Here is a 15,449-nt window from a genome sequence, read left to right on the forward strand (position 1 = left end):
GACCCAGGACGTAGTGCCAGACCACAGGCTGTGGCAGAAGCAGGGTGCCTTGGAGAGGAGTGTGTCTGTGTCTGTGCCAGCCCCATTGGGTTCTCCCATGAGCAAACCAAGTGAACCTGTGCCCAGGCCCAGCTGTGGGTCCTGCTGACTTGCCCGAGTGTCTCCTGAGACACTTGGTGTGGAGCGTTTGGAAGCCACGGCACCACGCTGTGCCCCCGCCACCCGCCCCCACCCTGTGTCAGCAGGAGCCTCCCCACATGGGTTCCTTCCTGCTCCAGCTTTACAGTTTCACTGAGGTTTTAGGCTGGGTGATATGTTAGTTCAGAATTGAAACTGAAGGGAAGAAGAAGAAGACAGCCTCCCCCGCTCCACAGTGACCCGGGGCACCCGTTCCTCATCCCTCATCCCCCTGGGAACTGATGCAGGTGTGATGGGTACAGAAGTTTTCTTTTCTTTTTTTTTTTTTTTTTTTTGAGACGGAGTCTCGCTCTGTCGCCCAGGCTGGAGTGCAGTGGCCGGATCTCAGCTCACTGCAAGCTCCGCCTCCCAGGTTTACACCATTCTCCCGCCTCAGCCTCCCGAGTAGCTGGGACTACAGGCGCCCGCCACCTCGCCTGGCTAGGGTTTTTTTTTGTATTTTTTAGTAGAGACGGGGTTTCACCGGGTTAGCCAGGATGGTCTCGATCTCCTGACCTCGTGATCCGCCCGTCTTGGCCTCCCAAAGTGCTGGGATTACAGGCTTGAGCCACCGCGCCCGGCCAAGGGTACAGAGGTTTTCTTGGTTTGTTTCTGAGATGGAGTCTTGCTCTGTCACCAGCCTGGAGTGCAGTGGCAGGGTCTCGGCTCACTGTGATCTCCGTCTCCTGGGTTCAAACCATTCCTCTGCCGCAGCCTCCTGAGTAGCTGGGACTACAGGCACGCACCACCACACCCGGCTAATTTTTTGTATTTTAGTAGAGATGGGGTTTCACCATGTTGGCGAGTCTGGTCTTGATCTCCTGACCTTGTGATCCTCCCTCCTCGACCTCCAGAAGTGCTGGGATTACAGGCATGAGCGACCGCGCCCGGCTGTTTTGTTTTTAGAGATGGGGTCTTGCTGTGTTGCTCAGGCACCATGGTAGCTCACTGCGGCCTCTACCCTCTGAGTTCAGGTGATCCTCCCGCCTCAGCCTCTGCGTAGCTAGGACTACAGGTGTGCGCCACCATACCCGGCTAATTATTTTATTTTATTTTGTAGAGATGGAGTCTTGCTATGTTGCCCAGACTAGTCTTGAACTCTTGACCTCAAGCAATCCTCTTGCCTCGGTCTCCCAAAGTACTGGGACTATAGGCCTGAGCCCTGTGCCTGGCTCAAATTGTTTCTTTCATTTTACACAGATAGTGGCTTGCTTGTCACGCTTCTCCACCAAACGCATCTTTGAGGCCATTGTACGTTAGTGCTGTTTCCCTTGCACTTGGTAATCTGAGACCCATGTACCTGCGACTCTCTCTCTGTTCCTCTCCCACTCAGAGCTTCCACCACTTTCTGTTGTCTTCCCTCCCGAGACCCCGCTGTGCGCCCAGGAGCGCCTTCAGCTTGGGTCTGGGGCAGGAACTCGCCCCCAGCTGCTTGGTTTCTTGCCCCTGGTGTCCATGGCCAGGGCCCCCTCTCCGGTTCGGCGGTGCCGCGGGCGGCTGGGCCTCTCAGGCGAGCCTCATGCATGGATGGCACCCCCTGGACCCTGCCGCCCTCGCCACCGTGCCGCAGTGAACACGTCTGATTTGGAAGTAAACATTGGCCTGACAGGCATTTGTTTTGGTATTTTTAAGTCACGGTAACCTTGGTATTTTGTCAAGTTCATTCAGATGTTACTAAATCTTTGTGAAAGGTGTGAAGCATCTTTCTCCAGTGAAAACCCTAAAGGACACAAGTGCTGATGTGAAAATATGCAAGGGCTCGTGGAGCCTCTGGGCAGACAGTAAAACACCTGGAACTTGGAAAAAGTATAATTGTGGTTGAGGCAGTCGGTGACAGTGAGCTCTGAGGAGCAGCTGGTGTCTGTCTCAACCTCTCCTCTCCTCTGGGCTGGGCACGCCACAGGCGAGGCAGCCGCCGGGTGGACGGGCACTCTCCGATTTTCCTAAGTATTCTTGTCGCTGTTGATTGCCAGCTAGTCATACAACTTAGTGGGTTTTCCTAAACATTTCTTTGCTGTCAAATTTAATGAGAATCAGTAAAAGCCTCAGCAGAGCTTCTGAACCCCACCCCAGGGAAATTAGTAAATATAAAATATTATGACTTGATCAATGGGCATTGCAGTTGTTCATTAAAAGTTCGTATTTCAAGTACTGTGAAAAATCTCGAAATGCCAATTCATTATTCTAGCTTTTAATTTTGAACTTGACTAAACGGTGGGGTGTCTTCCTGCTGCCTTTTCTACTGGCATCTTCCTGTGCTAGGATTCCTGTTCTAATACTTTTAATACTGTTAACACTTTTCTGAAGTATCTTGTTTCTTTCTATGGGAGCGTGGCTGTTGCCCGTACTTGGAGTGATACCACTGTGGTGGGGAAACTGCACCTGGGATGGCACGGACGGGACGGTCTCTTTGTTTGGGGACTGACCAAGACTTGTCCTCACTCTCGGGAGATCTGAAGAGGCCCTGGGGTGGGCACGGCTGTTGTCTTTGTACTCAGTCACAGTATGTTATTTCTTCACCCATCTGATTATTTTTTTATTTTGAGATGGAGTCTCGCCCTGTCACCCAGGCTGGAGTGCAGTGGCGCGATCTCAGCTGACTGCAACCTCCGCCTCCCGGGTTCAAGTGATTCTCCTGCCTCAGCCTCCCAAGCAGCTGGGATTGTAGACGTGAGCTGCTGTGCCCAGCCTTGATACTTTAAAAACTTATGAATAGGTTTTAGTGTGTCTTACAGGTACAGGATATGGACTTGCCAAGCTGTGCTCCTTGCCATGCTGTGGGCTTTGAACCAAAAACTGACACGTGAGCTGTGGTCTCAGGATCTTTGTTGCTCTCAGTTTCCAGGAGACCGACAAGGCGTGGCACGGGGGATGTCTGGCGCTGGCAGAGCTGGGCAGGAGAGGCCTGTTGCTGCCGTCTCGACTCGTGGATGGTGAGTAGCTGAAGCACGGTCAGTTGTGTCACCAAGGCTGTCCGTGGCAGGCTGCGGCCGTTTGTCTGATCCCATCTCCGCGGTGTGGCCCTGCCACAGGCACACACAGAAGAGCTTGAGAACGAGGTCTGTCCACCTTTTTCTCACATCGGCCTTCGTAATTTCCTAATTGCCTCTTTTTTCTGCTGTGAAATTTTAATGCCACAGATTACCCTGTGTACCTGGTTTTAGAGGGCCACGAATCCTTGTAATGTCTGATTTTCTTACCCCCCACAACCAGTTTTCATTCTTGAGGGACGTTGTTGCCCCTTAAGGACACATGCAGTGGCACCTGCTTCAGTTCTAGAACCAGGTACCGCTGGCAGCATCCTAGGCCACCTGGAGTGACGTGGTGCTCCCTGGAGATCAGGCTCATGCCAGTTTGAAACCAGGGTGGGAACTGGGGTGGAGGGCCAGAGGAGCTCTGCAGTGGCCAGCAGTGGGGTGGGGACAGAGGGCACAGCATGGCAGACGCAGGGGCACGGTGGGGACAGAGGGCCCAGCGTGGCAGACGCAGGGCACGGTGGGGACAGAGGGCCCAGCGTGGCAGAGGCAGGGGCAGGGCGGGGGCAGAGGGTGCAGCGTGGCAGACGCAGGGGCACTGCCGCAGACCCTCTGTTGAGCAGCGGCCACACGCAGCCCCGTGTGTGTTTGGTGAGGACAGTCCCTGGGTGTGGCTGGCAGTGCCCTCTGCGGGCAGGAAGGAAAGGATGTCTGTACAGGATAGAGTGGGGGCCCATCCTGAGAGGGCCTCACCACAGACACTTTGTTCTGTCCAAAATAAAGACGCCTGAGATGTGGTGGCCCCGCGTCTTCCCGGTGCGGAGCTGTGGTGGCGTCTGAAGCGACTGCTTTGCACTTGGCGTTGTGATGTGTGGGGAGAGCTTGTAGAGCCGGCAGTTCTTTTTTTTAATGTTTCTGCTTATTTTTTTTTCAGACTTCTTTAATTTTTAGACTTCTTTATTGAGTTTAATTTACTTACCATAAAATGCACTCACTGAAGTGCACAATGAAGTGGTTTTGTATATTTACAGAATTGTGCAACTATCGCCATAATTTAATTCCTGAACATTTTCATTGCCTCCGAAGGAAACCCTGTGTTTAAGAACTCACTGCGCTCTCCCCAGCACCCTCGCCCCGGCAGCCACATCTCCGGTGTCTCTGGAAATTTGTCTTTTATAGACATTTCATAAAAGTGGAACCTACAACGTGTGATCTTTGGTGTGTGAATTCTACCACTGAGTTCCTCTGTGTGGTAGCCTGTGGAGTGCCTCCTTCCTTCCTGTGGCAGAGCCTCGTCCTGCTGTGTAAATGCACCACACACTACGTTTTATCCATCCGGTTCATCAGCTGATGGACCTCTGGGCTGTTTCTGCCTTTCACTGTTAGGATAATGCTGCCATGAACATTGTGTACATGTTTTTGAGTGGATGTTGAATATAGACCTAGAAGTAGAAATGCTGGGTCATACGGTGACTCCATGTTTAACTTTCTGAGAAGCTGCCACACTTTTTCCAAAATGATTACCCCATTTCACACTCCTGCCTCCAGTGTATGAGGGTTCTGTTTCTCTGATCCTCACCAACACTTGTTTTTATCTTTTTTTTTTTGGACCGGGTTTCACTTTGTTGCCCAGGCTGGAGTGCGGTGATGCAATCTCTGCTCACTGTAATCTCCGCCTCCCAGGACCAGGCGATCCTCCCACCTCAGCCTCCTGAGTAGCTGGGACCACCGGTGCGCACCACCACGCCAGATTGTTTTTAGTTTTGTTAGATACAGGACTTCACCACATTGCCCAGGCTGGTCTTGAACTCCTCAGCTCAAGCTGTCCACCCGCCTTGGCCTCCCTGAGTGTTGGGAACACAGGCATGAGCCACCGCACTTGCCCCCTGCTTCTTTAAAAAAAAAAAGCCCTCCTAGTGAGTGTGGGGTGCCACCTTGTTGTGCTTTTCATTTGCTTTTCCCTAACGACTGATAACACTGAGCATTTTCTGTGTTTGTCCATTTGTATGTCTTCTTTGGAGAAATGTCTGTTCAAGTTCTTTACTCATTTAAAAAATTATTATTTTTTAAATTGTTGTAAGTAAGAGTTTTTTATGTGTTCTGGGTATGAGTCTTATATTGGATGTATGGTTTGCAAATGTTTTATTGCGTTCCGCGGCTGCCTTTTCACTTCCTACTGATTGATTGACGCGGTCTCGCTCCATTGCCCAGGCTAGAGTGCAGCGGCCCCACCACAGCTCGCTGCCACCGTGATCTCCTGGGCTCAAGCCATGTTCCCACCTTAGCTTCCCAAGTAGTTGGGACTACAGGGTCACCACTACGCCTGGCTAATTTTTTTTCTTTTTTTGAGACAGGATCTCATTCCCATCGCCCAGGCCAGAGTGCAGTGGCGTGATCTCGGCTCACTGCAGCCTCCACCTCTCAGGCTCAAGTGATGCGCCTACCTCAGTCCCGCAAGTAGCTGGGGCTACAGGTGCGAGCCACTATGCCCAGCTAATTTTTGTATTTTTTGTAGAGGTGGGGTTTTCCCATGTTGTCCAGGCTGGTCTTGAACTCCTAAGCTCAAGTGATCCCCCCGCCTCAGCCTCCCAGAGTGCTAGGATTACAGGCGTGAGCCACTGCACCTGGCCTTCATGCCTGGCTAATTAAAACAATTTTTTGTAGAGATGGGGTCTCACTATGTAGCCCGGGCTGGACTTGAACTTCTGGCCTCGAGTGATCCTCCTGCCTCAGCCTCCCAAAGTGCTGGGATTATAGGCTGTACCTGGTGTATTTTCAATGTCTTTGATGGTGGTATTTGACCCAGGTTTTAAGTTTTAATTAAGTCCAGCTCATCAGTCTTTTCTTTCTTGTGTTTCTGGTGTCAAAGCTAAGACATCATTGCCTGCCCCAGAACCCTGAAGTTGTACTCTTGTGGTTTTATTTAACGTTTTGTTCCACCGAAGCAGGTGACGCGTCATGTTTATTTGTGACACCAAATGTGTGAGGGTGTGTGTGTGAATGCGTGGCCGGGATGGAGTGAAGTCCCTGCCTGCGGGGAGCCAGCTCCAGGTTCACTCGAAGGAGACAAGAGACCCGACGGGCTCGTGTGTGTGCTCTGGTGTGTCTTACGGCGACACCCACCGACCCCGGGCAGCAGGAGAGAGGAGACGGGTGTTGGCATCATCAGCAAAAAGGTAAAGCTCTTGTTCAGAAACAGATACGTGACGTGGGATACACTGGCCCAAGACCTTCGCGTGGTTGGCTGGCCCCTCCTGCCTGGCGGTGCCCTCCGTGTGAGCGGAACCCTCCCTGCAGCCTCATTCTGTGCCTGGCGGGATGTGGAGAAGCTACGCTGTCTCTGGGCAGGGCGAGGTGAAGAGATCCCGTCTTGGGGCCAGCTCAGGAGGTGACAGGGCTAACATTTGTTGAGTGTTTGCAGCGTACTTTTTATGTTTTTGTTTTAGACCTCACACCATTCCTCTGAGAGCCGTGCTGTTTGTATAGAGCTGTAGTTGGGAGCCCGGTATGGTGGCGGTGCCTGTAGTCCTAGCCTCTTGGGAAGCCAAGGCAGGAGGATCACTTGAGCCTAGGAATTTGAGACCAGCCTGGAAAACATAGTGAGACCCTATCTCTAAACAAACACACACACACACACACGGCAGCTGTGGCAGCCAGGAAGTCTTTCTGGAGCCACAGCTCGTGCTCAGTCCTTCGGCCTCCTCTGTGTCACATGACTGAGCTGTCCCTGCACCTCCTTGTCTCCTTGGAAAGTTACTGTGGTTCTCTGTCAGTTTAGTTTCAAACGTGAAAACAGGCTGGGCACGGCGGCTCACTCCTGTAATCCCGGCACTTTGGGAGGCCGAGGTGGGAGGATCACCTGAGGCCAGGAGTTCAAGACCAGCCTGGCCAACATGGCCAAACCTGTCTACTAAAAATACAAGGATGTGGTGTCACATGCCTGTAGTCCCAGCTACGTGGGAGGCTGAGGCAGAAGAATCGCTTGAACCTGGGAGGCGGAGGTTGCAGTGAACTGAGGTCACACCACTGCACTCCAGCCTGGGCAACAGAGCAAGATCCCGTCTCAGAAATAAAAAAAGTGAAAACAAATACTTGGCAAATAAATGTTCTAGAAAGACAATACAGATGAGCATGTTTGAGACTGAAGCTTTTGTTTGTCTTAGAGGAAATGTGGAGCTTCACTGGTGCATGCTAAAGGAGGAAGAAGTAAAACTAGGGAAGTCAGGTGGGCAGGCAGTGACGCCATGTTTGCCTTGAAGGCACCCTGGGTCTTTTTGCCCTTAGTCCTCTGAATAGGGGTACTTTGCCCGTTGGACTCAGGAAAGAAGCACCGCATTTTCTTTGGGTTACTTTTTAGGGAATCCTGCTGATTATTCTCCACACATACAGTACGTACACACACACATACACACACACACAGTCGGGAAACCCCACCCCCAATATTTAACGTGGGTTCTTTTCTATTTCCCTAAGTGTCTCGGCTGGTCTGAGAAATAAAGAGAAAGAATACAAAAGAGAGAAATTTTAAAGCTGGGTGTCCGGGGGAGACATCACATATTGGCAGGATCCTTGATGCTCCCCGAGCCGTAAAACCAGCAAGTTCTTATTAGTGATTTGCAGAAGGGGAGGGAGTGCAGGAATAGGGTGTGGGTCACAGAGATCACATGCTTCACAAGGTAATAAAATATCACAAAGCAAATGGAGGCAGGGCGAGATCACAGGACCACAGGACGGGGGGAAATTAAGATTGCTAATGAAGTTTTGGGCACGCATTGTCATTGATAACATCTTATCAGGAGACAGGGTTTGAGAGCAGACAACTGGTCTGACCAAAATTTATGAGGTGGGAATTTCCTCATCCTAATAAGCCTGGGAGTGCTACAGGAAACTGGGGCTTATTTCATCCCTTTGGCTTCAACTGTAAAAGACAGCTGCCTCCAAGGGGGCTGTTCATAGACCTACCCTCAGGGGCGCATTCTCTTTCTCAGGGATGTTCCTTGCTGAGAAAAAGAATTCAGCGATATTTCTATTTGCTTTTGAAAGAAGAGAAATATGGCTCTGTTCCGTCCGGCTCACCGGCAGTCAGAGTCCAAGGCCATCTCCCTTGTTCCCTGAACATTGCTGTTATCCTGTTCTTTCTTTAAGGTGCCCAGATTTCATATTGTTCAAACACACATGCTCTACAAACAATTTGTGCAGTTAACGCAGTCATCCCAGGGTCCTGAGACGACATACATCCTCCTCAGCTTACGAAGATGACAGGATCAAGAGATTAAAGTAAAGACAGGCATAGAAAATCACAAGGATATTGATTGGGGAAGTGATAAGTGTCCATGAAAGCGTCACAATTTATGTTCAGAGATTGCAGTAAAGACAAGCGTAAGAAATTATAAAATTATTAATTTGGAGAACTAATAAATGTCCATGAAATCTTCACAATTTATTCTTCTGCCACGGCTTCAGCCGGTCCCTCTGTTCGGGGTCCCTGACTTCCTGCAAAAAAAAAAAAACACACACACGCACACACAAACACACAGTCTCCAGCTGTTGTCCTGTAAGCCTATTTCTAGGTCTCTGACTCTGTGCACACCACCATGCCCAGCTAATTTTTTAAAGAAATTCAAAAGCAGCCTGGGCAACAAAGCGAGATCCTGTTTCTACACAAATTGTTTTAAAAAAGTAGTTGGGTGCAGTCCCAGCTAGTCAGGAGGTTGAGGTGGGAGAACTGTTTGAGCCCAGGAGATTGAGGCTGCAGTGAGCCGTGATTACACTGCTGCACTCAAGCGATACTCCTGCCTTGGCCTGTGGACAGTGGGCCATGTTTTTTCTCTTCACATCATCACATCTGAGGACTATTGTTAAAGGGCTACTTGGTCTTTATTTTAGGTGATTCAAATTCCAATACTCTTGAGTGGTCCTGGCATAGGTCCTTTCACCTTTTTTGTGGCTCCTCTTTGAACCCCTCTGTTGTTGTAGCAGGAGGAAGTGGGTACTCCTCACCGTGAGTAAGCTCATGTAATGTTTGTGAGCCCTTATGGTTTCCCTTGTTGGATACAAGAAGCACAGGTGAGGGGATGTATTTGGTTTAACTTTACTTTTTTTTTTTTTTTTTTTTGAGACAGAGCCTTGTTCTGTCACCCAGGCTAGAGTGCAGTGGTGCCATCTCGGCTCACTGCAAGCTCTGTCTCCCAGGTTCAAGCGATTCTCATGCCTCAGTCTTCTGAGTAGCTGGGATTATAGGCGCCCAACACTATGCCTGGCTAATTCTTTAATTTTTAGTAGAGACGGGATTTCACCTTGTGGCCAGGCTGGTCTTGAACTCCTGACCTCAAGGGATCTGCCTGCCTTGGCCTCCCAAAGTGCTGGGATTACAGGCGTGAGCCAACATGTCCAGTCAACTGTACTATTTTGATAAAGTTTATACATGTGCTCCTAATCATGCATTTTGTGGTTTTCATCAGTATTTTGCTTTTTGAAAAATGTCAAGTGTTCTGATCTCTTTGGACATTTTGTATGAATCCTATTTTCCTTGCTATCCTTACTGATTGAGAATTGTGCATATTGATTTGGGTAATAATAACTAGCATTTGGCGTTTTTCTGAGCTTATTGGATGTGTAGATTCATGTCTTTCATCAAACTTGGGAAGTTTTCAGTCATTGTTTCTTGGGGTATTTTTGCTGCCCCTTCCCTCTCCCTATGGGACTCTTGTTACATTAACACACATGTTGGCACGCTTGATGGTGCCCTAGAAGTCTCTTAGGATCCACACTCATTTCAGCTCTTGAGCCCTCAGTTCCAGAATTTCTCTTTAGTTTCTCTTTTAATAATTTCTTTTTGAGACAGGGTCTTGCTCTGTCACCCAGGCTGGAGTGTAGTGGTAGAATCACATCTTACTGCAGCCTCAACCTCCCTGGCCCAAGCAGTTCTCCCACCTCAGCCTCCTGAGCAGCTGAGACTACAGGCCTGATGGCACTGCAAAAAAAAAAAAAAAAAAAAAAAAAAAAAAAAAAAAAAATTGTGGAAACAGGATCTCACTCTATTGTCCAGGCTGCTTTCAAATTCTTGGACTCAAGTGATCTTCCTGCCTTGGCCTCCCAAAGTGCTGGGATTATAGGAGTGAACTGCTGTGCCCAGCCTCTTTTTATAATTTCTCTCTTTATCAACACTCCATGTTAGTTTAAATGCTGTTCTCTTGGTCTCCTTTAGTTCTTGGTCCACAGTTCTCTTGAGATCTGTGAGCATATTTCAAGCCGTTGATTTAAAGTCTTTGTCTAAGACTCAGCACAGTGGCTCCACTTGCTTCCCAGCACTTAGCCTTTGCTTTAAAACCTAAATAGGAAGAAATCTTTGCATATGTGTTTCCCAAATAACAGATTTGAGGGCTGTGTTGGTGACATAGGTCTGTTTATTCACACTGTGTGGCTAAAGCAGGTCTGTTAAATTAGCATCTACAAAGCTTTTCTCATGCCTTCCCTCAAATTTAGGAAGCTCCCTATACAATCCTCAGGCTGGGGTCCTTCACTGCCCTCTCTCAAGGAGGCCTACCCCTTCCCCCAGAAGGTGCAGTCAGTCTGTCGCCCCATGTCCTATAAAGTGTCATTGTCTGGTGTCCCACAGCCATAGAGAACCTTCTGTAACTTTCTGAAGGACGGAGAGCATGTTTGTTTTACTGCTAGGAGGCTCAAGGTCCCTGTGAACCTGCACCAGGTAGTAAGCCCTGCATGTCAGAAATACAGGCTGCCTAACTCCTATCAAAACAAAAAATGTTTTGAAAAAATTTTTAAATAAATTTTTATAAATTTTGAAAACTATATAAAGTCACATTAGCACACACGCTCTCAGCGTTCATCAAAGACGTACAAGCAGCATCTTGTGACGATGTTGCTGCATCTGGGTCTTGTTAAAAGCACCATTCAGTAGATTACTTGCCACCTGTGGACAATGTTTTCCGGCTTTTCCTAAGGAAACCGTCGTGTTTTTCTCTCTGGATGACAAAAACTCTGCACGTCCTTCCTACGACAAATGCGATTGGCGCCCAGTGCTCTTGGCAGTGGAGGTGAGGACGTGAGGACACAGCGTGTCTGTGACAGTGAAGGGGACAGAGTTTGGAGGGAGATTCAGACGTTAAACAAGGAAACCAGGGGGCGATTTCAGAGAACGGATAAAGTGGTTAAGAAAATAGACAAGGGCGGTGAGATCCTCAGTGATGGGGCCAACCAGTGACTTGAATAGGACTTGGAGAAGACCTCCTGGGGTGACATTTACGCTGAGAGCTTCTACCGTGAAGGAGCCAAGCAGGGTGGACTCCTGACCGCAGCATCTCAGAAAGAGGAACGAAGGCTCGCACGAGCTGGGGCGGCCGAAAGAGCGGAAGAGTGGGCACAGAAAAGCTCCTGGGGCTAGATCCAGAGGGGCTTCGGAAGACAGTGAGGGATTTGGAAATTATTCGACATAAAATCAGATACTGGGGAATACACGGGAGCACAGTGGAAAGGAACAGCGAGGCCGTTTGGGAGCCGCCACAGTGCTTCCCGTGGTTTGGTTTGAGACCAGAGCTGTGAAGAAGGAGAAAAGGAAATACTTATGCTGCATTTAGGATTCTGAACTCAACGAATTTGCTGTTCTATTCAGTGAAAGAGAGTGAGATAGTAAGAAGGTCAGTGAGTGACATGTTGGAGCCTTCCGCATAGAAATGGTCTACAAAGTTATGGGCTGGTTGAGTTCACACAGGAGGGGGTGGAAAAGCTCAAACCAGGTTCCCGGGCTCACTGGCGTGGGGAGGTGGAGAAAAGGGGAGAAGCAGCCGAGGTGGAAGGAAGCAAACTGGCAGGGGCTCCTTCAGAGGGATATTTTGTAGGAGAGGAGTCCGATTCTGAGAGGGGGAGGGGTGGAGGAGCCGAGTTTCCTCACAGGCTCTGGAATACAGAGGTGGACGGTGAGTTCCAGGAGAGCAGCCCCAGCTGAGGTCTAGGGACAGGGCGCGCCCTCCCTGGTGGAGCCGTGAGGGCTCAGTGCCGAGGCTGGCTCAGGCTCCTGTGGGGGGCCCTGCTGTCTGTCCAGCCTTGGCTGTGGCCTGGCCTGACCCTGCTGCGCCCCCGCAGGCCTGTGTACCTCAGTTCCCAGGTGACTGGGGGGCTTGGCAGAGGTCAGCTCCGAGCTGGTCCTGACACAGCCCCGGTGTCCAGTTCCCCGCCTGTTTTTGTTGGCTTGTTTAATCTTGGTCGGCTTTTAAGCTTTCAGGTTTTCAGGAAAATGAAAAGCATGAGACATCTTTGACTTTGTACATGGACCGATTGTTCTTTTGTGTTAATGTGTTTTTTCCTTGCGTGAATGTGTGTGTTTTGTGTTGCTCTCCGCCCTGCTCTCCCTCCCTCCCTGTAGAACGTGGCATTTTGGCTGAGCGTTAACACTGGTGGGGCAGACGGCAGTGGCCCCTGTTAAGACCGTTTAGAAAGGGCGTTGTTGGCATCTTGTCTTACGTGTGAATTCAAGAATCCTTCATTTTTTTTCAGCTTTATTGATATGTAATTCACCTACCATATAAATCACCCATTTAAAATATATAATTCCATGGTTTTTAGAATATTCTATTATTACTTAGAAAATTGTGGTAAAATATATGTAAGAAATTTGCTCTTTTAATTGTTAAGCATATTAATCCAGTGGCATTAATTACACTCTCACTTTTGTACAACCATGACCATCATCTGGTTCCAAAACTTCTCATCACCCCAGATTAAGAAGTAGCTCGCCCTTGATTCTCCTTCCCTTCAACCCTTTGTAATTCTAGTCTACTTTCTGCTTGAAAAAGGACTTTGCCTGTGTTAGAGACCTTGCACAAGTGGAATTGTACAGTATTTGGCCTTTCATGTATGGCTTATTTTATTTAGCATCATGTTTTCAAGGATAATCTGAATAATCTGAATAATGATCCATTGTATGGACATACAATATATTTATTTATTTTATTTTTACTTTTATTTTTATTTTTTTTGAGACAGAGTCTTGCTCAGTCTCCCAGGCTGGAGTGCAGTGGTGCGATCTCGGCTCACTGCAAGCTCCGCCTCCTGGGTACACGCCATTCTCCTGCCTCAGCCTCCTGAGTAGCTGGGACTACAGGCGCCCGCCACCACGCCTGGCTAATTTTTTTTGTATTTTTAGTAGAGATGGGGTTTCACCGTGTTAGCCAGGATGGTCTTAATCTCCTGACCTTGTGATCTGCCTGTCTCGGCCTCCCAAAGTGCTGGGATTACAGGCGTGAGCCACTGCGCCCGGCCCATATATTTATTTTTTAAAGATGGGATCTCACTGTATTGTCCAGACTGAAGTGCAGTGGCTATTCACAGGCCCAGTCATGGTGCACTACAGCTTCCAACTCCTGGGCTTGAGTAACCCTCCCACCTCAGCCTCCTGAGTAGCTGTGATTGCAGGTGTGCACCACCGCACCTGGCCATAGTTTCTCCATCCATTCATTTGTCAGTGGAGACTTGGGTTTTTCCCACCTTTTGGGTATTGTGAATAATGCTGCTATGGACATGGGTACAAGTACCTGTTTGAGACCCCCTTTTTTAGTTCCTTTGGGTATATACGCAAAAGTGGAATTACTGGGTCATGTGGTAATTCTGTGTTCAACTTTTTGAGAGCTTATCACTTTTTGTATGTAAAAATTACGAGTGTTTAGCTCTTAAGTCGAGTGATGCATAAATGCAGAAATGTAGTGTAGTTAAAAAATAAGTTTTTTGTTTTTTTTTTTCTATAAAGCTCTAGGAGTCGATTTTGCTTTTAAAGAGAGACACAAAGAGCTTGTCCTGGCTGCAGTGGGTGAGCTGTTGCAGATGACCTTTGGAGGAATTGTGTCGGAGCGCAGGGTTTTCACAGTGCAGCTCACCATGCATCAGGCACATGTAGCCTGTGCCACAACTGTTGTGCCCGGGCGGGGATCCCTCACGCTGCCCAGTTGCAGGAGGGCGCTCAGCTGCCCCTGCTTCTCCCTATTTGTCATTTAAGATGATTCCTGGTGCCTTTGGTGAGCGATCAAACGGTGTTCTCAGAATCTTTGGGCCTTTGACACGGAGGGGCTGTGTTCTTGAGGGTGTGACATGAGAGCTCCTTGTCTGCAGGGCGTGAGGCTTTGGGTCCTGAGTGTGGACCGCGGCATGTGATGTCTTGTCACTGCTCCCTGCATGGCTGTTTAGTTTCTGGAAAGCTGGAGGTGTAATATTTTTGTTCTTTGCCAAAACATACTGGTGTATATAAACAGAAGTGCCCTGGTGTGCGAGTCAGCACTGTGCCTGTGTTTATGGTTCTGCATCTGACCGTGTGCCTTTTGGGCTAGTGTAGTGGTTGTCTGAGGTGGGTGCCCGACAGGGCTGGGGGCCTGCTGGTGCCCTTGCTGCTGCTTTAGGGACAGCTTGAAGCAGTGGCCTTCGATACCGCTTGGAATTGTGACAAACTCTGTATGCCTCTTACAGGTTTTATAGAACTCTAACCAGTTGCAAATAACTATTTGCCATCCTGAGTATTGTCATTTTAAAATAAAACAATTGCATCACTCATCTAAATAAATCCGGGAAATCTAGGTAGAATAATCTACCATTCTTCCTTAAAAATTTCACAGGGCTGAGCGCCGTGTCTCACACCTGTACTGCTAGCACTTTGGGAGGCTGAGGTGGGAAGATCACTTGAGCCTAGGGAGGTCGAGGCTGCAGTGAGCTGTGATCGCACCACTGCACTCCAGCCTGGGCCACAGAGCGAGACCCTGTCTAAAAAACAATTTCATAGGCAAGTTTTTCCTCACAGAAATTTTATTCTTCCTTTTTCTTCTTAAGCCCATATTTCCATTTACTTTTTTCCCAGAGCATTTTACCCTAATGTAATGTATTTCAGTGCCTAAGAATCTTTATTGATCTATCGTATATCTGCAACAAAAGAAAATAACATGAACGTAAACTTCAACTTTTACATTTTGTATGGCCATAAGATGCTAGTTATTTAGAAGTTTTTCTAGATTGGGTTTTAACAAATTATTAGTACAAACCAACATAAAATAGCATTTTGTTGAAATTTAGCTCTTGACAAGATAGCTGTTTAGTTTGAGTTATCTTTTGATGAGTCAAGCTTTTTTTGTTTTTATTTTTTATTTTTATTTTTTGAGATGGTTCTTGCTCTGTCACCCAGGCTGGAGTGAAGTGGTACGATCTTGGCTCACTGCAGCCTTGACCTCCTGGGCTCAAGCAGTCCTCCTGCCTCAGCCTCTCAAGTTGCTGGGACTACAGGCAAACACCACATTGCTCAGC

The 15,449-nt window shown here is 48.5% G+C and overlaps 2 protein-coding genes and 1 long non-coding RNA gene across 20 annotated transcripts in view; 2 read left to right on the forward strand and 1 right to left on the reverse strand.

The window, feature by feature from the left end:
* RAB40B (RAB40B, member RAS oncogene family) overlaps positions 1-15,449 on the reverse strand; it is a 300,307-nt gene that overhangs the window by 148,605 nt on the left and 136,253 nt on the right. The window lies entirely within an intron of this gene.
* Positions 1-15,449, forward strand: part of TBCD (tubulin folding cofactor D) — a 188,738-nt gene that overhangs the window by 53,148 nt on the left and 120,141 nt on the right. For all 18 annotated transcript variants that reach the window (XR_013407532.1, XR_013407530.1, XR_013407531.1 and 15 more), the window contains one exon: positions 3,016-3,110. Coding sequence is in view for 12 of the 18 variants with exons in the window: in XM_077973415.1 (XP_077829541.1) it covers positions 3,016-3,110 (95 nt within the window). In the remaining 6 variants the exon portion in view is untranslated. The remainder of the gene's footprint in view (positions 1-3,015; positions 3,111-15,449) is intronic.
* On the forward strand, positions 4,949-8,586 carry LOC144336099 (uncharacterized). Its single transcript, XR_013407549.1, has 2 exons — positions 4,949-5,600; positions 7,099-8,586. It is a non-coding gene; the product is annotated as an uncharacterized LOC144336099 (long non-coding RNA).

This window comes from Macaca mulatta, chromosome 16, assembly GCF_049350105.2.
Source record: "Macaca mulatta isolate MMU2019108-1 chromosome 16, T2T-MMU8v2.0, whole genome shotgun sequence".
Lineage (NCBI taxonomy): Eukaryota > Metazoa > Chordata > Mammalia > Primates > Cercopithecidae > Macaca > Macaca mulatta.